The 27,256-nt window shown below is 43.8% G+C and overlaps 1 protein-coding gene across 2 annotated transcripts in view; it reads left to right on the top strand.

Moving 5' to 3' along the window:
* LOC116945092 (CUB and sushi domain-containing protein 1-like) overlaps positions 1-27,256 on the top strand; it is a 630,678-nt gene that overhangs the window by 581,610 nt on the left and 21,812 nt on the right. For both annotated transcript variants that reach the window (XM_032959197.2, XM_032959196.2), the window contains exons 60-67: positions 842-1,015; positions 4,493-4,666; positions 5,716-5,789; positions 6,570-6,681; positions 18,677-18,856; positions 23,156-23,221; positions 25,326-25,484; positions 26,575-26,681. In XM_032959197.2, coding sequence (XP_032815088.2) covers positions 842-1,015; positions 4,493-4,666; positions 5,716-5,789; positions 6,570-6,681; positions 18,677-18,856; positions 23,156-23,221; positions 25,326-25,484; positions 26,575-26,681 — 1,046 coding nt within the window. The remainder of the gene's footprint in view (positions 1-841; positions 1,016-4,492; positions 4,667-5,715; positions 5,790-6,569; positions 6,682-18,676; positions 18,857-23,155; positions 23,222-25,325; positions 25,485-26,574; positions 26,682-27,256) is intronic.

The raw sequence follows: 27,256 nt of genomic DNA, 5'->3' as shown, positions 1-27,256 counted from the left end.
GTTTACTTAAACCAGTCTGATTTGCTTCATGTGTCTCTACACGTTATGCCACTTTGTTTTGCAGTGTTATGTGTTATGGGTCGGTAACGTGCAAACATTGTCGGATATAGCACCATGTTAATTTGTGAATACATACATGAGCATTCATTGAGATGTATGCATTACATTGCTTATGGTGAAATCATTAATAACGATGTAATATTTAAAATTGTGACTGCTTATGTTGATGATGGCGACGACAATGATGATGCAACTCTTGATGCTGCTGCTTCTGGTGATGATGAGGATGATAACGATGATCGACGGCGATGATGATTCTACTATTGCTGCCAATTGTGACTGCTTATGTTGATGATGGCGACGACAATGATGATGCAACTCTTGATGCTGCTGCTTCTGGTGATGATGAGGATGATAACGATGATCGACGGCGATGATGATTCTACTATTGCTGCCAATTGTGACTGCTTATGTTGATGATGGCGACGACAATGATGATGCAACTCTTGATGCTGCTGCTTCTGGTGATGATGAGGATGATAACGACGATCGACGGCGATGATGATTCTACTATTGCTGCCAATGATGACGAGAGTCGCGTTAATAATGACGATGATCATGACGTTGATGTTACTGCTGCTGCTGCTGCTTCCTCCCCTGCCGCCACTGCAAGCACGTCTGAGCGGCGTTACAAAAACTCAGGCGCCTAAGCGAAACCCCATGCTCGATCCGTGTCCAAAATTCAAAGCTCTTAAAGTAGCGTCGCCCAGCGGATATGTTTTATGCATGCTGCCTGCCGCGTACGCAATGACACCGCGACTCTGCGGCTCCCTGCCGCCAGTCATCACCTGCGGCCAGCCTCCGGTGGTGCTCAACGGGCGGGTCGAGGGCACGGTGTTTGACTGGGGGGCGTCCGTGGCCTACGGCTGTGCCCCCGGCTACCAGCTCTCGCACAACGCGCTGCTCTCCTGCGACGGAAGGGGGACGTGGGTCGGCGACCTCCCGCAGTGCCTGCGTGAGTCCCTGCCTGCCGGGCGCGTGCACACATCACGGTTTTGCTTTTTGCAATCCTCCTCGCTCGCCAGGCTTACCCACACGCACGAAGATGCGGAAAGACGAAGATGCCCCCCCCCCCCCTTATAGCCTATAGTGGGCTGCTGGGGACAAGTGCTTTTAGTGAGGAGCGCCTACTAAGGCCGGCACGGCACATACCGCCACCCGCCTTTGTCGACGTTTAAACACCGAACCAGGCACTCGTTGAGGTTAGGTTGATCTAGGGGAGGCCCAGGACCTGTTCAGATAATCGTCACTGATGTTGGCCGTAAATCTAACTCGAGCCACCGGCTTCATAGCGCAGGAGTAGTGGAGTTTATTTGTGAATGTTGCTTTGGATTGTTATTTGTTCCATGGTCTGTTCTGGATGGCCGCAGAACAGACCATGGAACACACAACGACTCAGCTACTGACTATAAATGGGAGACTTCACCGGTACCACAATAAAACCCCGGTGTACCCTAAACCGTGCGTGGACTGAGACGGCAAAGACCGGTATATAAATTGATTGATTGGAAGATGAGAAATGAACACAAATGCGAATGTAGAGCGCTAACACTGCCCGATGCAGTGGCTGTTGTCAGCATCCTGCACATCCGAGACGGTATTCGAAGTAAGTTACAACACCAGGTCTTGGTTGCAGATTTTCAGTGGCAAGCTATGATGATGATGATAAGGATGATCCAATGAGCTACATTTGAGCCCCAGCAATGGCAAACATCAGTGGTGAGCGACATCCTGAGCCGGTCCAAGCTCTCCTTCATCCAACCACACTGGCCTGTGTGGTGAAGTGTGGTAAAAAATGTAAGAACAATTCCAGGGCGAACATGGCATATGGAGGCCTTCATCCATCAGTGGATTTGAGATAGGGCTGTACATTATTTGATTGTTATTATTTAACATACATTGAGAGGTCAAATCAGTTTGAGATTCTGGTCATTCATAGCGATACCCAAAGAATGACTGGGGGAAAATTAAATACATTGCTTTAATATTGGAGTAAGTTAACCAATGAACCACGCTGAGGAGAAAATTTAATGGAAAAAAGTACTTTTAGATATGTTTAAAATAATGTAATTGCATATTAGTCTCTGTGTTAAATCAATTAAAAAATATTAGATTATACCCACACCATGATCTAACCCACAAAAAACGAATTACCAATTATAATTTTGGTCATGAAAGCCTACTTATAAAAATAATTAAATGTCGTTCCTACCTTTTTTATTTTTTTTGAAATTTAAACTATGGGAATAATTAACATTGAGGAATTTTGAAGCATTGGGAATTAACCAAAACATTCATATGCTCATTAATTCAACTTTTTGCCTGATTGCAATGGAAACAGCCCATTGCTTATTTTGAGTTTTGTAAAATATGGCAATGGGTGGTCTACGAGAATTTGATTCTCAGTCTACACCTAACATCAGCAGCCAGCGAGATCTTAACCAGTCCTGGGTGGCCCTCTGCCAATACACACTGACCCACATGGAAAAGTATGGTTAAACTCCCATGCCTGGCATGACATGATGAGGCCTTCATCCAGCAATGGATTTACCAAGCTCTGAAAGTAATTGTATTTCTATTATCTATTTTAATTGAATACAGTGTAAGCTGTTAAATGTTTTGACTTATTGTTAATTTATTAACATACAGTGTCTGTGTATGTTGAACTTCTTCAGCACTGTAAGTAGCCAACCGTGCTATTCGTAGGTGCATATTCATCGGCATTACAACTCTCAACAAAGCAATCGCAATTTCCGTGCATTTTTTGTTCTGCTCAGTGGGTAACTTCATGTTTTTACACTTATATACATTTATTTTTAGTTTGCACATCATACTTTTGTTGAACAAATCAGTCAAACTTAAGAAAAAAACTGGTATATACATAGCAGAATTGAATTGAATTTTATGTTCCCATCAATATATAAATCAATTAATCAATTTGCCTTTTAATCAGATAAAAGCCCTTCAGCAGAGAACATTCTTTGTATGCGTACCATTTATCATTTACTTGACGATGAATACTTCATGCCACATTCAAAAGCTGCAGTCAATTATTTTTAATTTAATGAATGGATAATTCATTGGCCAAAGTTATAAACTCTCTTCAGCCGAAGTGGCTATTCAACAACCTCAAAAATGTGTTTAGCCCTGAAACAAATTATATATGTACACACACATACACATGTCAACGATACTACATTGGAATCTACAGAGCAATCATCATACCCTCCTGAAAAGGGTCAGCTGACTCGGTGTGAGGCTTTCCTTGGTAAGCAAACATAATAAATCGAGTAAAATACATATGTGGGTACATATTATTTGACTGCCTGTATTAAAATGTGCCACAATCCTGGCTGTTTTGAGCTGGTGGTTATCACCGGTGTCTGCCACTGGTGTAACACTGAAACGCATCAGAACATCAACAGGCCGATGTGCACATTTCCATCAAAGTATGAAAATTAAAGATAGACCACATTTGCAACAATGGCCATGCAACTCGGTATATGGACGATATAGCAAACCACTGTGGTCTGCACTCCTTCAACGAGGAATAGCAAACCAGTACAAACTCTCTCCTGAAGCTCTCTTGTGGTGAGCAGTCCTTCTGAACATATTGCCATGTCTAGCTCCAGAACATATTGCCATCATCTCTAGCTCCTCAATATATTGCCATACACAAGGATACAATACATGCATTTAAAGAAGCCATCACATTTCGATTTAAAGCTTTCGTGACTGCAGGGATTCATATTCTTGGTTCTTTCGGTAAAGTCACGTAGAAGGGAAATAATAAAATAATAAAAATAAAACAATGAAATTCTCACGACGTTTCGATTTTTTTTCTTGCTGTCGTTTTCACACCTGATTATGATTGCTTGTGTTGCAATCGAAACGTCGTGAGAATGTAATTGTTGAATTTTTATTATTTTATTATTTCCCTTCTACGTGACGTTTATCGAAAGAACCAAGAATAGGAAGCCATTACATGCATAAAATACCGTAGATTCCCATTGGGTAGTGTTTTGACAGCAGGGCTGCCACAGTGGTGAGATGTTAACTCCCTCGCCTCGTATGCAGGAGGTCGCGGGTTCGATCCTGACCCTGACGCCTGTATATTTTGTGTTTGCGTGTTCTCCCTGGATTTTTCTCTGGGTCCTCCGGTTTTTCCCTCCACATTTAGAAACGCGCGTTTGCAGTATCTGGCTACTATACATTTCCACATTATAGGCCACTTCGTTCAGCTATAATTTGTGGCCAGGGTCGCTTCTGAAAAAAAGAGCTACATAGCTCAAGTGGGCCTTACCTGGTTAAATTTTAAAAAAAAAAATCGTTTTCAATCGTTTTAGTTTCGACAGTTCAAAGCTCCGCCCATTGGTGCGCAATCGAGCTGCCCATGAGCTCCCAAACCCCGCGGGCGTGTGTTCCCTTGCAGCCATGTTCTGTGGTGACCCGGGCATTCCTGCAAACGGGCAGAGGGTGGGCAAAAGCTTCACCTTCAAGTCAGAAGTGACGTTCAGCTGCAGCCCTCCCTACGTTCTCGTGGGCACCGTGACGCAGGTCTGCAACACCAGTGGCAGATGGAGCGACTCCCAGCCACGGTGCATCGGTAAATATTCATTCTCCTTTCGCCAATATTATAATACCTTGTCCTTCCCCCGCACCTCCGATTAGCACCGTTGGCTACGTATGGTGTGAAAGTAGCTCAACGTACATATCATGTTAGAAGTGAATGATAACTTATTTCGCACGGTACATGGCCAAACCGTGCTAATCGGAGTTGCGGGGAGGGGGGGGGGGGGAAGGACAACAAGCTAAACGCAGAAAGACGTTCGGAAGAAATGAGTTTGTCAATTTCGATTTGAAAGTACATACCTCCATTAGATTGCTAATATTGGAAGGAAGAGGTTTTCCAGACGGCCGAAGAAGCGCATCTGAAAGCGCACGATGCAGTGACCCTCCATGTTCAATGGTGAGCCAAAAGGCCGCTGCTGTGATGGTGACCCGAGTTCACGTCGATGATTCTTCGCTCCTTGACGAGAACAGCAAGGTATTGTGGTTAATTTCTGGCGTGCTCTTTGCGTGCAATCAGCACAACCTTATAAAGAGCACAACTGTGCACACACTTGAGTAGATAACGTATGGCTTCAGTGAGCGCGTACAGCGGTGCTCATCTCTCTGTTGATGTCCTTGAGCCAGTCATGGGTGGACGTTTCACTCCCCTGTCATGACGGTGAGTTATTTTTTTTTCTCTCCATGGGACAAACATTAGTGACATCCAACAAAGTGCAGTTCATTTTACAGACCCCAAAAGAATGGTGGGTTCAAGAAGGTCGCCCCAGTAATAGGTAATAGCAATTGCATGTCCCCATTCCATCATCCCTTCGAGGTAAATAAAATAAGTAACCTTTTGTCGAAGTTGACCACGATAATTAACTTCTAGGCTAGTGTGATGAATTCCAAGGAGTGTCAGATTCTCACTTATAATGTTGCTCGGCAGAGATGAGGCAAACATTATGCGTTAACGTTATCTCTGCTGGAAAGTTATGAGATAGCGATTCCTCTTTGCCTGTCTAACGAATGGTGTTCGCTCATTTGCAATAAGCTAAAAACATGTTGTTATTTGTGTTGCATTTTTATTATGTTTCGCTTCTGCAGATCCAACTCATACTACTTGTACAGACCCAGGAACACCAGTGAATGGAGAACAAAATTACACAATGGGATACCAGGTAAGTGCAGCTGTGGTTGATACAATCATCTATACCGAAAGCTGTGCAGTGCAAATGTACGTGCATTGATGGATATTTTGAATAGTGTGTATGTGCATACAAAGGAAACTGAGAAAGATTCGTCGGATAGCGGAAGCAACTTAGAGGTTTGGCAGGGAAACACTGCAGGCACGACCAGATCGATGAGGCTGATGAGGTGGATAAGGCGCGTGTGCAGGATGGAGGGGGGTGGGGCAGTTACCGACACAGCATTGGGGGTGCCACCTGGGGGTCACCATCAGAGGCAGCTGTTGATCTCATTTACGCCGATGCATGTGGTCAAACTGGTGCAGTGGTCAGTGCATTGTACAGTGAACCGGGTGATTCGAGTTTGATTCACAGCCACAGCCGTCATCAGTGGCGAGCGATAGGTGCAGTAAACCGGTTGTGGACCCTCTGCCCCTTCAACAAGTTAGGCCAAACAACTGACACGGCATGGGGGGGGGGGGGGGGTGGGGGGCTTTCATTCAGCAGCAGCTTGACATTAAAGAGGTGAACATTTTATAATAGCACATAATAATAATCTTAACTTCACTTTCCAGTGCAAAGAGCAAATTGTGTTCGACTGGCTTCCATTTAAAAAAAAAACAACGAATACCCTGTACAATTTTCAACGGGACAAACCGTATAAGGAGGAAATGGTCCCTTTGACGATGAGGTTCACGTCAATGGAGGGCATCACTCTGCGCTATGCTGCTTGTGCACTGATGTGCGTGCGTGCCGTGCGTGCGCCCAAAACAGGTCGGCAGCCTTCTGCAGTTCAGCTGCAGAAAGGGATTCCACATCCAGGGCTCCACCACACGCACCTGTCAAGAGGACCTGACGTGGAGTGGCGTGCAGCCCATGTGCATCTGTGAGTAGAGTAAAAACGCCCGCAAGCCGGGCCAATGAAGGGAGAGCCCTGCACCAGCTGAGCAGCTGAATAGTCCAGTTGGCCATGATTTCTTTATGAATTTTGTGTATAAGAAAAACCTTATGTGTGTGCATGTGTATTATACGCACACGTGTGTGTATGTGTATGTGTAGTGTGTGCCAGGTTACTTGCGGTATTCGTGCTGTACTGTAGTCACGTCTGTCAGTCCGAGGGGACGTGCCCTCCCCCCACGCCCCTACCACACCTCCACCCATCACCCTCCGCTATCCTCCTCGACACCATCCCTCACCATTAACTTAATGCGCTTTGTTTGTTTGTATGTATGTTGAACTTCTTTCGCACTATACGCAGCCAACAAATTATGCACAATGTAACATGTGGCACGTTTTATTAGGTGCATGTTCCAAAACGTTACAAAGTATGGAGTGCGCTATATATATAACAGAACCAACCGGCCAGAACTGGGGGGTGAAGGCCGACGTGAAGAGGGGAGTTGTCAAGACAGACGTTAATAACTTTAGTGACTGACTAACAAAGGCAAAGTATTCCATAGTCTGGGAGCTATGCTAGGCAAAAGCCCGATCACCCCAAGAGCAGACCCTTGACCTCGGAGTACTTAGAAGGCGATCCCAGGATCTCGGGGCCCTTGTTGGAGAGTAAACACGGATCAGTTCCTGCAAATATTGTGGGGCAACCCATTAATGGCCTTGTAGTTCAGCAGCAGAATCTTATAGCCCCATTTGAAACGTGATTGGTAGCGAGGGCAGCGACAAGAGAACAAGTGTGAGATGTGCTCGTAGAACTGCGTAAGCACTCTCTAACAGCTGCATTCTGAACAAGCTGACCTGGCTCCAGCTTAGTGGAAAATCTGTCAATCTGGGGTCCATCTGGCAGGGTTTTTTTTTTACTGTGCAGCCTGAACTGCAGTCACGTTGTACTACTCTTCTATCGTTGGCTTTGCCTGTTGTGAGAATTAATGGTTGGAGGAGGGGGGCGGGGGGGCAAAGAAAATAATGCAAGCATTAAAATGGGCCTTTATTTGCAGTGAAAAAGCCCCAGCTTTGTTGGCATGAAGCATTTGACGCCAGGAAGCGAAGGTTGTGATTTTAAAAAAAATCTCAGTCAGGGGTCAACTCGACCTCGGTGAGTTTGCACTCTTTCGAAAGTCTGACAGGCCGTTGTTGGCCACAACTCATGAGTGTTCGACGATGGACATTCTTTGTTAAGCGTGGTTTTCATGCGAGTGTAGAAATTATTTATTTGTACAAGACAAACAAACAAAAAAAACCTCTTCTGTCTAGAAGAAGCTTCACTTTTAACATTCTGAATTCATAGGTATTAATGATGACATTCCTAAGGAATACATGAATACGTAAAATAATTTATGGTTCATAAAAAACACGATTTTTACGAGTTTAATTATGGCAAATATGTATTACGGAGAATGATCACTCACCTCTTTCACCTTCATCGTCCACAAGTACCGCCAACACAATTACGTGTTCGGGGGGAAATTTCCATATCACACACACCCACCCGCCAAGAGAAATCCACTGGAAATACTATAATAACGTATCTAATTAGTACTCGTATTAAATAATGTGCAGGCAAACGCCTTTCTCCTCCTTCTTCCCGTGACTGCATGACGCCCGGATCGCATTTGCCTTAATGGGGTGACCGAGGGAAAATAACTTGTATCAGCTGCCGCCGCTGCCGGTCCACTGTAAGGTTGCAGAAAAAAGGCGTGAAAGCAATTAAAATGCTAATAAGCAGGAGCAAATGATGATATGTACATTTTATATTTATTACGGAGAGCTGGTGGGGGGGGGGGGGGTGGTGGGAAGTTTTGTTATAGGATGGCTTCATTAAGCTGCGTACGTGGTGTTTAAAATGACGCATGGTTCAGAGGGGTATGTCGATGCGCCTGTTGGAGTGGCCATCGCGACGAAAAGACGGAAATCGGGGGTTTAGGGGGCAGGGTTGTTGGATTGTCCATAGATGGAAACGGGCAACGTTTGCATGGCACACTCAACTACATGGCAAGGAGGTGCCGGTGAGTGGAAGTATAGCAAGTAGCCTCATTATTTATTGTTGTTCTTGGTTTCGCTTGTTTGCTCGGGAAAGCACCGCTGAGTCTCAAGGCCTGTTTTCAGGAGGGTCCTGCCAAGGTTTTGCAGCGCAGGGGGTGATGTCACTGCTGTTGTGTACCATCCCAATTGAGTAATTTGCAGGTAATCTTTCAGCACCGGGATGTGTTTTTTGGCCCATACCAGTTTAGAGTGAATGTTTATTTTTAGCGATGGAAGGAAAGCTGAGAATTTGGAGGAAATCCATGCAGAACATGGGGAGAACATACACACTCAATATAGAAAGGTGCCTCAATCGGGAATTAAACTTAGTATCGTCTTGCTGTGAGGCACAAGTGTCAAGCGTGTGTCACCCTGCTGTACAAATATATAAGTAAGTTAATCTAGACATTAAACTATCCCATGTCATTGTTTCTACTGTGTTGGTAGGCCTGAGTGGTGGAAACGACACATTCGTAGAGCATCACGGATAAATATCTCCAAAGGATAACCATTGTTGACCTGCAAATTGTTACTGATCTTCTCTTAGCCAGTGGGATGATGGATAGAGTCAATGCCCAACTGGGATTTGTACTCATCACCTTCCAATTGTCAGTCACGCACGATGCTTCAGCAATTTGCAGCCAGATCACATCACTATAATGTGTTACATGTTATTTGTAATTTTTCCGGCCAGGTTTCTCAGTGGTAGAGTGAGCGGCTCACAATCACTAAGTTCAAATTCTGTTTGGGGGTTCACTCAGCCCATCACCTCTCTGGGGTCGACAAAATAGGTATCACTTTGTCAAGACGTCAACTTTGGTCGCCCTATGGACAGATTTGCCCCCACCATATGAACGTGGAATTTTGTTCACTGGCTCAGAATGTACACAGAAGTTGAGTACCACCTCAATGCATGTTTGAGCAGGAAATCACGTTTACTGTGATTGGTAATTTGCAAATTGTCAAAATGAGGAAGGGTGTGTTTTGAGAGCTCCACAATAAAACAAATAACATATATTTTTCCATCAATAAGTAATTTCTCCTTCCTCAGACATTGACGATTCATGCCACTCAACACAAATACCCAAAGTATCCTGTTCAAATAGACAAATTAACTCACTCCACTTTTATCTTATCAATGCCTTTCCCACAGGAGCAGGATGATGTTTTCTGGTCACCTGCTCATGATTCACATTCACGAATTGAGCTGCACTTTGTCTTTAAACATTCCTGCCCCACCATAATTCAGAAAAGGTTTACTATGTAATGCTTGCCTGCCGTGTAATGGTTTGGCACTCTGCTTGAATCTCCTGGTGCAGCGGTTAAACACATTTGGAAAGTCTCTCAAATCTCCCACATTGACCAGTGTGGTGAAGTATGGTCAAAAATCTGAATCACCAACAAAAGATGGGCAGGTGTTTATCTAGCATGGGATTGACAAATGGCTGTAAATAATTATTTTACATTTAAAACTCACGCAAACTCCTCTAAATGTAACCCTTCCTCACAATTGCTTAACATGACGTCTGTCAATTTCAGTCCCTGAAGCTCTCCGCATGTACAGCAAAATGTAAGATACGATGCCAAGCAATGCGCGGTACATGTGTATGTTGTATGTATGTTCAACTTATTTCGAACCGTATGTAGCAAACCATAGCAATCGGAGGTGTGGGGGAAGCACAACAAACTGAATACAAAAAGCAATTCTAACGAAATTAGTTTTCAATCTAGATTCAAAAGTGCATAGCTCCAGTGGCTTCCTGAAATAGGAAGGAAAGAGCGTCCCAGACAGTCACAGAAGTGCATCTGAAATCGTGTCATGCAGTGACCGTCTTTGTTCGCTGGCCAGCCAGAGGCCGCAGCGAGGATGACCGGAGTTCGCATGATGGTTTATGCTCCTTGTAAATGGGTTCACCAAAGTGAGTCGTCTCGTCAGGTCGCATGTAGTAAATTGTGAACACTCCAACCTCTTCGAAGACCTCTGTCCACTGTGGAGAGATAAAATGCATCCTCAGGGGGGGTTTTCAAAGCCAACTCCAGTGGGGGGGGGGGGGGCCTTCTGTCACCAGCAAGAAATAGCAGGGATGGATGCACCGTTACCATTACCACAATATAATCGACCTCTAAAGATGTTGGTGATTACCATGATATCGACTCGGAGTTTGAGAATGTTTTACGTTGTCAGGTGATGAGTCCAAATCCCGCCCGGTGGATCAACTCAGCTCATCGTCTGGCTGGGAGGATGCAATTAGATGGCACTGCGGTGGTGAAATGTCAACTACCTCACCTGGTATACAGGAGGTCATGGGTTATATCTTGACCCTGCTACCTGTATATTTGGAGTCTGCATGTGTCTCTCCCCGTGGTGTAGTGGATTTTTCTCCAGGTCCTCCAGTTTCTGCCTTTACATTTAGAAATACGCATTTAGAGTATTGGCTGCTATTTATTTCCACATGATAAGCCACTTCGTTGAGCTATCATTTGTGGCGAGGTCGCTTCTAAAAAAATAGCTATATAGCTCAGTGGGCTTTACCTTGTAAAGAAAAATAGTCGAACAATATGAAGACATTTTTTCCCCACCATGTAGGAAGTCTTACGGAAGAGACTGGCCAACATCTTAGGAATATGGAATTCCCATGACTGGCTGAAAGCCACCGATTGAGATGCGTTCCACTAAGTTGCTCATTTGAGCAGAGCGACACTTTGGCTGTGGTTGTGACACCAATAGGCACGTAGCAATGCACGTCAAACTCACGATGCACACGTTGAATTCTGAACATTATCTTGAAACGATATTCTAATGTGACGTTTAAGCTAATGAAGCACATACAGCTGTATAAACGTGACAGGTAAGAATTAGAAACAATAGAAATGTGATGATGGAAATTATACATAAACTTATTCTTGAACCAATTCACAACCCAGAATTGTGACTATTCATCGAATCCCTGGGATGATGGATCTTTCTGTACCTAGACACACTGCCCGAAATGTGAGTGCTGTTTTCCTACTGGAGACTCATCTGCCTTTGGTCGCTACACTGCAGCAGGATTGGCACGAGCCAACGGCGGAAGCCCTTAACCCACTGCTTGTCAAAAGGCTTCTTGTTCATTGCATCAGCCAATTACTATGACAGGGACAAAGGGTTTGATTTTGGAAGGTATGGTTAATAATAAAATAAAAGTTGCTCAAAACGTAGATGCCAAACAGTCAAAAGTGCAAAAGGTATTTTGTTCCAAATGGAATACAATCAAATGTGTTTTAAAAAATTGGATGATACTATCAAACAGTGGATAGAGCCTGCGATGAATTAAGCTACCTTGAATTTTCGATCAAATGGTCTCAACATTGAAAGCTGCCTCTTCAGTAGCATGGAATTAAATATAAGCAATTTTCCCCCTACAGGTTATTTACATGTCATGGGTATCCATCCTTTATATATTTTTTTTCTCACGATAATGCATTACACAGTGAATATGTAATATACATCTTATTGCAAATGGAATTTGACTCGATGTCACTACCAGGATTACCTTGTAAATGAGATTTTACATCCCTGGGATAGTACTGTGATTTATACAGCTCAGCAGAGGCAGAAAACGCACACGAACAGGTGGGACACAGATTGTACCCACGCACGCGCACGTACACAAAGGCATCCTGTTTAGCCTTATAGACTGTTGGGGCAAGTGCTGTTAGCAAGCGCCTCTTAAGGCTGGAACTGAACACGTGTACGAACGATGTGTGCCGCGTGGCTTAGCATCACATCTGACCAACTTTGCCCTCCAGTGTCGATGCTCTCGCACTGCACCAGACATTTATTTGAGGCTGAGTTTGCCTAGGGAAGAGGTCTTCGTGTAATTCCCCACCGTCGTTATCTGTGGCTGGGAATGTAACTGCATCGCTGGGATTGTAAAAAAACAGTGCACGGACCACTGCGGCACTGTTTCCCAATTTCTCCCCACACAAAAATACAAACATTGCCCATATAGCCTGAACAGACTGTTCAGATTGGCTCCCATCTGGCACTGATAAGGGGTTGACAGGTACGCAACCTGGCGGACGATTGCTTACTCTTGTAAATGAAGTCACGGAGTCTTACGCATCTACTTCATACCGTATCGGCTGATTTGGCCGGTTTGCCATTGGGAAAAAAAAATAACTTCTTCAGCTCAATGGGCCTTACCCGATTTAAACTGCCAGACTCAGCGGTGCACTTTGATTCACACCGCTGCCGAGTAAAGCCTCCCCACACTGTTCCCATCGTTCACGGTTCCACGACACCACAATCCATCTCACTCCTGAACATGAACTGATCTCATCGCTCCGTCACACGTATATTTACACATAGAGAGATCACCCTCATAGCCTTAACAGATTGTTGGGACAAGTGCTGTTAGCGAGCACCTATGAAGGCTAGCACATGAGAGGTGGTGGGTGGCCAACACCATGCCCAGCCGCCATTGTCTCCTGAGTAGTGATGTTTATGCATCGCACCAGGTACTCCTTTGAGGCTGAGTCAACTTAGAGAAGGTTCAGGACCAGTTCAGATAATCGTCACTGGTGTTGGCCGTGAGCAGGAATCAGACTCAGGCCGTCGGTTTTGTAGCGCAGCATGCTAACTGCTACAGTACAGCTCCCCACACAACACACACATGCACATACCTGCACGCACACACATTCCCCCGTACATGTAAATACGTTCGTGCATATCGTTTTAACGGATATATGCCTATCATTTGTCAATACGTATCATCAGCATCCCTTCTAGCGACACGTTCAATCCACTGCTGGATGAAGTTCACCCTAAGCCGCCACCTATCATGATCCTCCTGTGATGTAATAATCCATCTAACACCCGAACGTGAACTGATTTCATCGCTCCATCTCCAAGGTGGATGAATCTCTCAGATGCATTCCTTTCCTTGGCTGCCACACCTTGACGATTCTTGACCATTTGTTCATTGTCCCTTCTGGCGACGTGTCCCAAAGCTCACTCTTCTCCACGGTCAATATGACCTGTGTGTGTGCTGTCATCCATGTGTAATGACGACTTGACACACTTATCCTGAGATGGCACTTTATTGAAGGCACGTTCACTTGACACAGATGGAGACCCCACTGCAACAGCCCCAAGTCTCTCGCGCATCTCCCTTTAATACCAAGTGAGGCCACGCCCCCCTTCCTGAACCTTCTCGCTGACTCTGGACGCTCGCTCCACCGGAAGACTCTACCGTCCTCTTCTCTCACCTGACTACGCTCCTTTCTCGATCATTCCTGTAGCCACCAGGCCCTTCACACTCACAACTGATACCCCTGTCATTACTTCCCGTGGCCACTAGTGCATTCGCACTGTAGGCTGACTCCCCTGTCATTACCTACTGTGGCCACTAGTGCATTCGCACTGTATGCTGTCATTACCTCCCGTGGCCACTAGTCCACTCACACCGCATGTAGGCTCTACTGTCATTACACATGTACAGATATTCATATTTCTGTCTCTAATGATAAGATACTTCATTGAGCTATAATTTTTGACCAGGTTGCTTCTGAAAAAAAAACGCCTAATAGCCCAGTGGGTTTTACCTGGTAAGATAAACATAGTTTAGTTTTATTTATATGAGTGATGTGCTTACTTTTCCTATACTTTGCACTTCTATTGTGTTTTTTTGGATAGTTTTTATAACGTTCTGACTTGCCCCTACTGGAAATCTGCGAAAAAAAGCGTCATAGCTCATCAGATTCCTCCAGTATAAATACATATTCTGATTCTGATCTCTCCACGCGTCTCTGTGCCCTTTCAATGTCTTGTTATATTTGCATATTTTTAGATTTGAATTCTGAAACATATTAGGCTGAATAGTTGATTCTGCTTCTCAGGCCATGTGCAAGCTCATTATATATATGCATGTGTAAAGACGACTTGGATGCACTTGTCTTGAGATGGTTAATTTATTAAGGAGCCACGTGCTCACACTCGGAACAGGCGGAGACCCCACTGCAATAGCCCGAGTCTCCCAAGGATCTCCCTTATATACGGTCCGAGGCCACGCCCCCCATTCCCGAACCTTCTCGCTCTTTATAGACGCTCGATATACCAGCAGAATCTACCGTCCTCTTCCGTCACCTGGCCACGCTCCTATACTCCATCATTCCCGTAGCCATCAGTCTATTCGTACTGCAGGCTGACTCCCCTGTCATTACCTCCCGTGGCCACTAGGCCACTCACACCGGAGGTTGACTCTGCTGTCATTACACATGGATAATGAAAATATGTTTACATATATTAATATATATTACACGATGTATTCTAAACGCATGCATATATTTCGGATGGCAGGGGTGGTGAAGTGGTAACACTTAGAAGCAACAACAGCATGTCTAATATGGATAATAATTCAGTCATTACGCGTTTATCCCATATCCATATATACATGTTTACGACTGAACAAGCTTACTGTGCTATGATTAATTAAAACATTTTGAAAACGTGTGCCTGTGTGTAGGTATCTGCTTCTACAACAATGGGCGAATGTTAATAATTGCGCTTCCATTGTTACTGGAATAACAATTGGAACGGGGACAGTTGGTTGATTGATCTTTGAAGAATATAATTGTTCATGGGGAGATTGGGTGCATTGAAATAGCCTACAGCCGGGATTTGATCAAGTCTTTTGTTTACCTGCTTGTGTCTTGAGTTTTAAGGTCATTAACAGAAACGAAATCTAGTATCATGTACGTACAATTGAACAATCAGACACTTTTGCAAAGTTTATAATTGTTACATGAATTACAATTGTTATAATATTTTTTTTATTTTTGCAACCTTACAGTGTTGTGTTTTAGATATGTTTTTTAAATATACAAGACAGAACCTTGTCCTGTTTTTCTACACCAAAGGAGCAAGTTTTGTCAATGAGCAGCTCGTAATGTTAACAATTTAATTACAATTTAATTACGTATCGAGCAGAGCCACACTGCATTGCATGACTTTTTAGGAAGGTCCTGTATTGGGTACTTTATTTTAAGATGCTTTCAGCCATTTAATGATGAGCGTGTATCATACATGTGTTAGAAAACCGTTTCACCCAGAGAAAGCCCATGAGTGCGAGAGGGCAACGCCCTATCCCCGTACAAATGAAAACATATGGTCATTAGTCTACTTGCTGTACTGCCTTCACTTGACGCGCCAGGGTATGGCACATCGACACCAGCGGGGAGGGAGTTTCACAACGTGTGTGCGGTGATCCACCAACCCTCACTGCCTCCACAGAGTGCTTTAATAATTAAGGCATATCACTACCTACAAGACCATCACTCAAAACTGCTCTAGAAGAGTTGTACAACCCTAGCTGCCACTGCTATCCAGTGGCCTGAAATCAAATATATAGCTATAGATGACCAATAGCGAGAAATTATCGTGTATTTTGATAATAGTGTGCTACTACTACTGTTACTCCTGCTATTATGGATTGACTCATGCAGCTAGTGAAGGATACTAGGTTTAGTAATATATGTTATGTATGTCGCTATTGTTAACTTCCAATCACATTTCTTATGATAACAGTTACATTGTTTTTTAGCATTATTTGAGTAATTTCTAGAAAGGTTTAGATTTTTTGATATAGTATAGAGTTAGACATTTTTTAAAATCTAAATTGTATTATTGTTATTGTGATCAAACATCAAAATAGGATTTTTTGCACATTTTTGTACGCAGCATAAACAAATGGTGCTTTTTCTGGAAGATTTTATTGTTTTTGTAGGGGATTTTTTGATTTAAAGCTTTCGTGACTGCAGGGATTCATATTCTCGGTTCTTTCGGTAAAGTCATCCGAAATATATGCATGCGTTTAGAATACATCGTGTAATATATATTTTGTTGTTTTATATTTTTATTATTTTATTGTTTCCCTTCTACGTGACTTTACCGAAAGAACCAAGAATATTTGTCGGGGATGTTTAAATTTGCGTACAATATATTTTAAATGTATCTTGTAATTTTATTGTTTGTTGCGGTTGCACCTGAATCAAGAGCCGAATGGCTCACAAGGTTATTCCAAATAATTGAAACTGAAAAATGAAATGAAACTGAAAACCTGAGATGCTGGTGTGACCGGAAACACACCTGGCCACTTTTGTCTCCCGAGCGCTGATGTTTACACATCACACCAGGTACAGATGTATGGCTGAGTTGACCGAGAAGAGGCCCAGAAGGGGTGCAGATACCACTGGTCACTGATGTTATGCATGGCCGGGAATCGAACCCAGGGTGTTGTGATTGGAGGTGCAATGTGTAATCCACTGAAATGCTGCTTACACACACAAAACAAGATCCTACTATATAGCTTTACTGACCATACATGCATGCACTGTTGCAAATAACGACGTGTTAATCTTGTCAAATGTACATGGTACACATGATTATGGGTGATCGACTGTCAGTGGATTACTGGTTGCAATGAATCTTGCATTTCTCTGTGTCTGTCATATACCATGTGCCCCTCCTCCGAAATTCTGTGCTGCATATTATAATCATCGTCCAGTTGTAAGTGCAAACAATCTGTAACATGTTTCAGGGTGCTGAAGCAAAGCTATTTCACAGGACTGGTGAACCATAATAGCATCGTTGGCTACGTACGGCGCGAAATAAGTTCAACATACATGCATAAACAGTGCATTCGAATACAAGCACAAATAATACATGTAAGGTATCCAATATGAAGCCTAATCAATGTAAAATTACTATGTGAGATATTGGAGTGCACATAAACTACATCAGTGAAATTGAAAAACTGAAAATTATACTTGTGTGTGTCTGCCAAATCTGTAAATTATGATAACATCCCATCATAATAGAATAACAGTCTCTATAGTAAAAAATTATCGTAACAGTTTTTTTTAAACTTATAGTTTTAACGTCTGCTATCTAATTGATTTTTGTTGGCAATAGCCAAGCTAATGGCCCCCATAGTGTGGGTGTCAGCACTATATATATAGATCCCAGAGGCATACTCTGCAGCAGTGTGCATTGGTGACCAAACCGTGCTGATGAGTCCTAAATATTATGAAACCGGTTCACAGTTGTCTATCCCTGGATCACTGCTGTTGCTGTCAGTCGGCCGCATCTTCTCAAATTCGTGTTGACATGGGCCACAATGCACTTCTTAAAAATAGGCGAATGGTTATTTTGCATATGCACAGACACTGTGTACTATTTACAGGTTTGCGTGTCTTGTTACACCTGTGTGTGCAGTCAAAGCTCTTTTCACAATCTGTGATCTTTACTCAAAAAATTGTCTCTTCCAGGTCACTCACCGTTGTTTAAGTGGCAGTTTTTTTTTATGGCAATGAATATGGACCATGACACGGCCGAGGGATGGCACATTTGCCACTTGTCACGGTGGTCCCCGGTTCGAGCCAAGCAGTCACCCTGGATAATCCATGTGGGCCAGCATCATGGTCCAAATTTTGACAAATGGTGACAATTTGCCGCAAAAAAAGCCACACTAGAAACATCGCCTTACTACTCTGAAATTACTGCAAACTATAGATCGTCTGTGAAATATTGCACCTTTGTGACAGCCTTGCACATTACGAAATGGAGTACCAATTGTTCTGATTTGATTTGAAAGATTATGAATCGTAATTTTTCGTCGGCCAACATGATTAATAATTAATTTCTCGTGGGTTCAATCGTGTTGTTACAACGTTCATTTTTTTCAACTATAACCCTCGACCACCTGAGATGGCCAATCAAACCAAGATGTCACATGGGGCCGATATGCCAATTGATTAGATTTCTCGGCAAAACCAGACTGTCGTAAGGCGAGCAGATTTTTTTTCCACAATTCTTGGCCCGACGTTTCGCTAAAGATTTTACATCCAGCGTTCCCGTGCGACAGACCACAGGTGCGGGCAGCCCGAGACGCCGGCCCACGTGGACGTCCTTGGCCTGGACATCTCGACGTTGGGCTACACGCTCGTGTACACCTGCCAGAAGGACTTCTTCCTCGCCGGGGGGTCGGAGCACCGCACCTGTGGGCCCAACGGCACCTGGACCGGAAAGCCCCCAGTCTGCAATGGTGAGGTGCTTGGATATGTTTACGTGATCGTATTAGGACGCCGGTCACCCTCGCGACTTTTGGCTAGCCATCGAACAAATATGGGTCACTGCATCGCACGCTGTCAGATGCGCTTCTGCAGCCGTCTGGAACGCCCTTCCAATATCAGGAAGCCACTGGAGCTATTCACTTTATATCATCTAGATTAAAAATGCATTTCTTTTAGAACTGATTTTTGTGATTAGCATGCTTGGAGAGCTCTTTGGTCTTGGCCATGGTGGAGAGTTTGGAATCTGATTGATTGATTGCTTTTGTGGACTGGTGTCTTTTATACAGGTAACGAGCTGAGATTAGGAGCACAATCTTAAAGGGAGTGCTCCTAATCTCAGCTTGTTACCTGTATAAAAGACACCTGTCCATAGAAGCAATCAATCAATCAGATTCCAAACTCTCCACCATGGCCAAGACCAAAGAGCTCTCCAATGATGTCAGGGACAAGATTGTAGACCTACACAAGGCTGGAATGGGCTACAAGACACATTGCCAAGCAGCTTGGTGAGAAGGTGACAACAGTTGGTGCGATTATTCCCAAATGGAAGAAACACAAAAGAACTGTCAATCTCCCTCGGCCTGGGGCTCCATGCAAGATCTCACTTCGTGGAGTTGCAATGATCATGAGAACGGTGAGGAATCAGTCCAGAACTACACAGGAGGATCTTGTCAATGATCTCAAGGCAGCTGGGACCATAGTCACCAAGAAAACTATTGGTAACACACTACGCCGTGAAGGACTGAAATCCTGCAGCGCCCGCAAGGTCCCCCTGCTCAAGAAAGCATATATACATGCCCGTCTGAAGTTTGCCAATGAACATCTGAATGATTCAGAGGACAACTGGGTGAAAGTGTTGTGGTCAGATGAGACCAAAATGGAGCTCTTTGGCATCATCTTAACTCGCCGTGTTTGGAGGAGGAGGAATGCTGCCTATGACCCCAAGAACACCATCCCCACCGTCAAACATTATGCTTTGGGGGTGTTTTTCTGCTAAGGGGACAGGACAACTTCACCGCATCAAAGGGACGATGGACGGGGCCATGTACCATCAAATCTTGGGTGAGAACCTCCTTCCCTCAGCCAGGGCATTGAAATGGGTCGTGGATGGGTATTCCAGCATGACAATGACCCAAAACACATGGCCAAGGCAACAAAGAAGTTGCTCAAGAAGAAGCACATTAAGGTCCTGGAGTGGCCTAGCCAGTCTCCAGACCATAATCCCATAGAAAATCTGTGGAGGGAGCTGAAGGTTCAAGTTGCCAAACTTCAGCCTCGAAACCCTAATGACTTGGAGAAGATCTGCAAAGAGGAGTTGGACAAAATCCCTCCTGAGATGTGTGCAAACCTGGTGGCCAACTACAAGAAACGTCTGACCTCTGTGATTGCCAACAAGGGTTTTGCCACCAAGTATTAAGTCATGTTTTGCAGAGGGGTCTGGATTGTTTTGTTGTTATTCTGTCTCTCACTGTTCAAATAAACCTACCATTATAGACATTTCTTTGTCAGTGGGCAAACGTACAAAATCAGCAGGGGATCAAATACTTTTTCCATGTATAGGCAAAGGTGCAGCCCTGCACTTGCCTGATCGTGCCACTGCCAGCACAAATGCCTCCAACAGAAGGAGCTGTTGAGAGCCTTATAGAGCACCTATAGGAGGTATTTTAGTCTACTCTTCTATGCTGATCAGACATCTTGGATCAGGTGAGACTAACCGTGTGCTTGACCTTATCACACGCTACCTGCCAGTCGACTAACTGCTTTATACATTTATACTGCTGGGCGGATAGAGATCAGGGAGAATTTAGAAAACGTGCATCGTTATTTCAACTGTTACGCCGGGAGATTGAACCGGTGATCTCTGGATTATGAATCGAGCTAGCTAACCATTGCAACAAGGCAGTATATTACATATACAAAAATAATTGCCTTTTCAATGATTCTTTGGACAGTGTGGTTCGCATGGAGTCGACAAGCGATTAATTTATTACATTGGAACTATTGATCTGGGTATATTTTCATCCTGAGTTATGCTATATTAGGATAACAAGTTTTGCTAGCTGGCCCTCCTGCCTGGTCTCCTGTCTGCCTGGCTGGTTGGTGTGCAAGCTGTGCGGGTGTCGCACTCTCATCACACCTCCACCCTACCCCGGCTGTGGATCCCACACAAATGCACGTGATACCCTATCGTACTCTCATATCTTTACGATACGAGATAAATATTTTGCTGGCTTGCTGGCCGGCTGGAGGGAGGGATCGAGGGATGGATGGACAGATACGTCCAAAGGACGTTGCTGGCTGCTATCTCATGATTGCCTAATGCTCTCGTAACTGTATAATGGGCAAATGGGATTTAAAGAAATGTGAACAGTGTTGTGGCACACACCCGGCATCTCTTCCCATCACATGTGGTTTCTTTCAGAAGATAGAGCAGGGAGGAGATCAGAGTGTAACAGAATAAAATAATAAGGTTTGCCTGAACACTTGAAAAATAAGGTTGTCTTACTAAATAATGTGTTTGCCACTTGTTCAATGTGTGAATATAACAGTTTGCACGTGTGCTTAAATAGCAGGTGATAGTGTAGTGACATTGGGGATGTCATTGTATAGTGGAGGCCTGGATGATTCGTGCCGTTCGATGTTCCTACATCGTGGACAGCACCGTGTGGGTGGCTGTGTGTAGTACCAGCCCTAGCGGGGCTTGGCGAGCACTGGGATAGTGCGGGCACCGCGTACAGTGTGTGGTGGGGGCTCCCCCGAGCGGGAGGGGTGTCAGCCCAGGGGCAAGGTTGCCCCGGGCCATGGCACCCTGGTTGACCCCGTATACACGTGATCCAGAACTACACGGGAGGATCTTGTCAATGATCTCAAGGTAGCAGGGACCATAGTCACCAAGAAAACAATTGGTAACACACTACGCCGTGAATGACTGAAATTCTGCAGCGCCCGCAACGTCCCCCTGCTCAAGAAAGCACATGTACATGCCCGTCTAAGGTTTGCCAATGAACATCTGAATGATTCAGAGGCCAACTGGGTGAAAGTGTTGTGGTCAGATGAGACCAAAATGGAGCTCTTTGGCATCAACTCAACTCGCCGTGTTTGGAGGAGGAGGAGGAATGTTGCATATGACCCCAAGAACACCATCCCCACCGTCAAACATGGAGGTGGAAACATTATGCTTTGGGGGTGAGAACCTCCTTCCCTCAGCCAGGACATTGAAAATGGGTCGTGGATGGGTATTCCAGCATGACAATGACCCAAAACACACAGCCAAGGCAACAAAGGAGTGGCTCAAGAAGAAGCACATTAAGGTCCTGGAGTGGCCTAGCCAGTCTCCCGACCTCAATCCCATAGAAAATCTGTTGAGGGAGCTAAAGATTCAAGTTGCCAAACGTCAGCCTCGAAACCTTAATGACTTGGAGAAAATCTGCAAAGAGGAGTGGGACAAAATCCCTCCTGAGATGTGTGCAAACCTGGTGGCCAACTACAAGAAACGTCTGACCTCTGTGATTCCCAACAAGGGGTTTGCCACCAAGTACTAAGTCATGTTTTGCAGAGGGGTCAAATACTTATTTCCCTCATTAAAATGCAAATCAATTTATAACATTTTTGACATGCGTTTTTCTGGATTTTTTTGCTGTCATTCTGTCCCTCACTGTTCAAATAAACCTACCATTAAAATTATAGGCTGATAATTTATTTGTCAGTGGGCAAACGTACAAAATCAGCAGGGGATCAAATACTTTTTCTTCCTCACTGTATGAGATCAATATAAATTTACGAATACCTATTGATAGATACGAGAGGTGCCCGGTTCCCCCAGAGGTCTCAGCGCTTAGCTGGCACCGCTGAAATCCTGGTTACAATCCAGAAAAGTCTCCTATGATGAATGAGTTGGTGGCCTCAGCTTGCTCAACAATGACTGCACAAAGACACCATTAGATTTGGTTCTGCACTTCAATTTACTAAATTGCAGCTCAGGCAATAAAAACAATCTATTGGTTTGACTGTCATGGGACCAACATTACTCTCAGTGGCAAAGCTGGATGGGGGGGGGGGGGTGTTGCCCCATACTGTGTACCAGAGGTCACTTGAAGGGGTCAGTGGGGCATTCTCTAGCACGACGTGTTGCTCTGCTCTGTGAAAGATCCGAGTGGATTCTTTGTCACATGATGTAACAATGATAGCAACATTCTGGTGAAATTTTTGTATACATTTTTTATGAAGAGCCTCCCGGATCAAATTTTTGTTCATTTTTGTTTACATTTCAGCTGGAAAGAAGTACAGAGACAAAGTGATTCCTTCAGATCTCGGACACTTTAATCCAAAACCTCCAGGTAAGTCAATATACATTATTCCATAATGAAAACAGCAATATGTATAGGTATTTGAATATCAGCTGTATAACTAAAGTTCAACATTTTTACAGAACCTTATTTGACACTGCATGCTTCACCGAACCTTTTTTGCCTGCACCCCGCTGTGACAAATAATTATAGAAAAATCAATAATTGAATCACAATTGCATGCATGCTTCACGCAGAACGTCTGACTGCTTAACTTACAGCTGAGGTACAGTTGATTGTGCTCAGGGCCCATAAATATATTACCGGTGTAACCTCGTGGTACTAAATTTGTTTCTTGCCGTTTGTCTAATGGGGAATTGTTTGGTCTCTGGCAGCAAGTCCTGTAGGCCTCACAGATATACGAGCGATAAACAAAAAGCGTGTGGCCTGCTGTAGAATCCAATGCCTGAACTTAAATAAATGGTAACATTTTCACTTGGTGCTCTTGAAGAGTTCTGTACTTGCAAGAAGGGCGTACCAAGGTGTTCATTGCCACCCATAAGACCTACTTATTTGGCTCCTCCGACCACGCATTCATTGCACATGTCACTTGTCACTAAGAAATTGTTTTCCTTGCATGTGGAATCTTTTATCTGTAAAAACTTGTGTAAGTCACTGGGAGCCAGGTATCATTCGTCTGTTTTATGTTCATTGTTTCATTGGATTGTTTTCCTGTTGATGGTTTGGCTCGATTTTTTTGTTATACCTGTAAAATTACAGAGTTCTTCCATATCTATTAAAATGTGTGATCTTGCTTTAAAATCGTGGTCTTTTTTTTACCTGGAAATTCACCCTCCGTCGCCGCACTACTTGTCCGGCCACAGACGTCCCACTCACCTGCCTGGGAACACGAGCCACGTCTATTTGCAGATGGACATTTGTTACTTAGCAGCAAGCTGCATTTTGCTATTTTCTAGGGAATATTTTAATCCCTTTGTAAGGCCCTGTGTCTGTGATGGCAAAGGGTTTGAGTTGTGGACTGCAGTTTCAGAAAGTTTTGTGATTCAAATATATATATTTTTTAACAAGTGCCATTGTGTGCCTCGGTTTGTTCTATGTGTGGCAGGAAAAAAAGCCCATCCTGGTAAACATTCACCTATCATAATTGTGAAAAGATAGAGTGCATAAAAAGACAGATAAGAGCCCTTTGAAACGCACATCACCTTCTGTATATGACAAAAATAGAACGTGAAATAAAATGAAAACAAATTTCATCTTAACAACATAATGTAGAAAATAATTGCAAATATTTGCAATGCTCATGTGAGCTCAGACCTTTGTTTTCGATATGTCGTTTGATCAGGAAGCAGATCCCACGACATCTTATAACAGCTATACTATCACTACATGATTCACATTCAGTAAGCAATACTGTTGTATATCTTTCAGAATTGAAATTAATTAATGTGTGTACGTATGGCTCCTGTACGTGTAGAGTAAATGCATAGACTGCACTAAGATTCACGCAACCAAATTATTGACCGTGCACAAAATCAGTGGCATTTGTAATATACTCCTGGCCTTGGCCTACATTCTCTCCAAAATAATAGGTTATTATCTGCAGAATTATCGTTGGAAGAATTTGCATTTACACAAATGATGATTTGCAAATAAAGTTTTCGACATCCTAAAGTAGGGGGTGTGGAACCTTACGGCCTGTGGGTCAGATTCCTCAGTTCATACGGCCCGCAGTCTCACGAGTCCGACCACTTCCAAACGGCCCACAGAAGATATATATCCATCGAGCTGTGTGCCTTAGCCGCGCCAAACAGATACTGGAGGAAAATGATCATTATTTGACCTGGAAACACCGTTTCTAGTTATCACGCTCTCGAATTTCGGGCCCCTTTATACCCGGTCGACTCGCACGTGAACACTGTGGTGTGTCTGTGTGATAATGTGGGGCCGGCCAGAGATAACTGAGAGTCCTATTTGGACTTCACTGATAGGTCCTCCTCCGCAACCCCATCCGAAGGCATTTTCAAAAGTACATCAAACAGGGTGTCACCTCTTCACAGAAAATTGTCGCTACTCTTGAGTGGTGACCGCACCACTCTGTTTACTAATTCATAACCCGCGGAACGTTCCTCCACAGTGCCCGACACCGTCTTTGCGGAGAATTACACGTGGAAGGGGTTTTACGATCACCTCGGACAGAAAAATTCCATGACGCTTGTGGTGAACGGCTTTAATATGGCCACTGGAAGGGTCAACATAACCTTCTCAGACAACAGTGTGACGCTCAAACTTGCAGGTACTTTGTCCCTAAACTTTTTTTCCATACGTCCAGATAGGGTCCATGAAATATATATGTGTGCATTCATTGGATTGTAAATAATGACACCTGGAAGGACGGGCAAAGCACATGCCCATGCCAATTGACTGCCATGGTTGAGAACGGTTTGTGTGTTGGAACACTCTTTTATTATTATTATTTTTATCGTGTCGGGCGGCCATTGGCAAAGTGTGTAACGCACTACGCTATGAACCAGGTGACCTGAGTTCAAATCCCAGCCACGACTAGCATCAATGGTCCGTGATAACCGAAGCGGTCCATTCGTGAAACTTACATTTTAATGCAAACATTTTTTGCATGTTAATCATTTTAGCAAAAGTGATGGCAAGTATTATCAAAATTGCGTCACGTGACGGCGTTTCTGCAGGAAGAAGCACGGAAGTGTTGCCATGAAAATTGCGTCACTTCCTGTACCATTACATCTTTTGATAAATCTGACACAAAACATAAATGCGATTATCAAAATGTAATTTATAGACCCACATTTTGGATTAATCCAAAAACCAGGAACGCGTCCCGACTAGTCATGCCAGCTCAGATCATTAATCACTCTGTTTACCTTAGCATGGAGCCATTCTGACTTTACTCTGACAATAATGGTTACTTCTTAACTACGATACGTGGTGCTGGAATTACAAATATAAAATTGTGAATGTAGTTGCATTGCTCATTAAAATATCGATGGTATTCCTGCATTGTTTATATATTAACAAAATAATTTTAGGATGGGCACATTACAACAGTCTTTTCCATTCTGTAGTCCTATTCCCTCCATTTCTTAAAACAAATCGGTACTAATTGTATTAACCCTGTCGTAATGATGGGATTAGTCGAGTCCAATGAGGTATTGCACTCATAACCTTCGGAATATCGGGTGGGCACTAACTGGAGGGCCACCCAACACACATAGCCACAGTAGTAATAACGCTCAATACATTTCTGTTTGTTTCACATACACACGTGATCGTAAACAACAGAGATGGTTTGTGAAAATGAGTGTATATCTTAAATACCGCTCACGCATGCGATGGGTGCACGTCGCCTCCAGGCAATTACAAGAGGCAAGAGGCCAGACTGTCTCTGCAGATCTGGCAAATCACAAGCCAGGCATCAGCTGCAAAATTCAAGGGCAGCAACTGGATCATGGATGGATATGTGAGTAACTCGACTGCAGCACTGCAACTCTTCTGAGTAACTTGATGATGAAAACAGTTGCATTTATATCATGATATAAACACCCCAATATCACAACTTTGATGAAGTGACAGAATAAAAACGACAACACCCTGGTTTCTATGAGGAAGTAGGCGACATAATGCAATGCATTAGAATCAAAATTGCACTTCTTTTAGTTTTAATAAGTTTAGTATGTGAGCTTGGGCAGGGCCTTTGGCAACATTGGATAATGGCTGGTGTTAGCTTTGCACATGGCCTGTAATCCAGTACTATGGAGGCGAGGGTTGGTGAATCACACAAATGTTGTGACACTCCCTTCCTGTGTTGAGGTGCCATAACCTGGCTCTCCGGGAAAAGAAAGCAGTACAGCAAGCGAGACTAATCGTCATCCGTTTTCATTAGTACAGGGATAGAGCGTTGCCCCCTTCCATGCGTGGGGTTTCTCCCACATGTTAGTTGGCTGAAAGCATCTTGAAATAAAACCAAATGCAGGACCTTCCTGAAAAAGAGTCTTTACGACTCAGTCTGGCCTTCCTGGATTTAACATTTATATA

The sequence above is a fragment of the Petromyzon marinus genome, chromosome 23 (assembly GCF_048934315.1).
Source record: "Petromyzon marinus isolate PM22_M1 ecotype Great Lakes invasive population chromosome 23, UKy_Petmar_22M1.pri1.0, whole genome shotgun sequence".
Classification (NCBI taxonomy): domain Eukaryota; kingdom Metazoa; phylum Chordata; class Hyperoartia; order Petromyzontiformes; family Petromyzontidae; genus Petromyzon; species Petromyzon marinus.
Note: the sequence above shows the minus strand (reverse complement) of the source record. Positions and strands in the feature narration are given on the sequence as shown.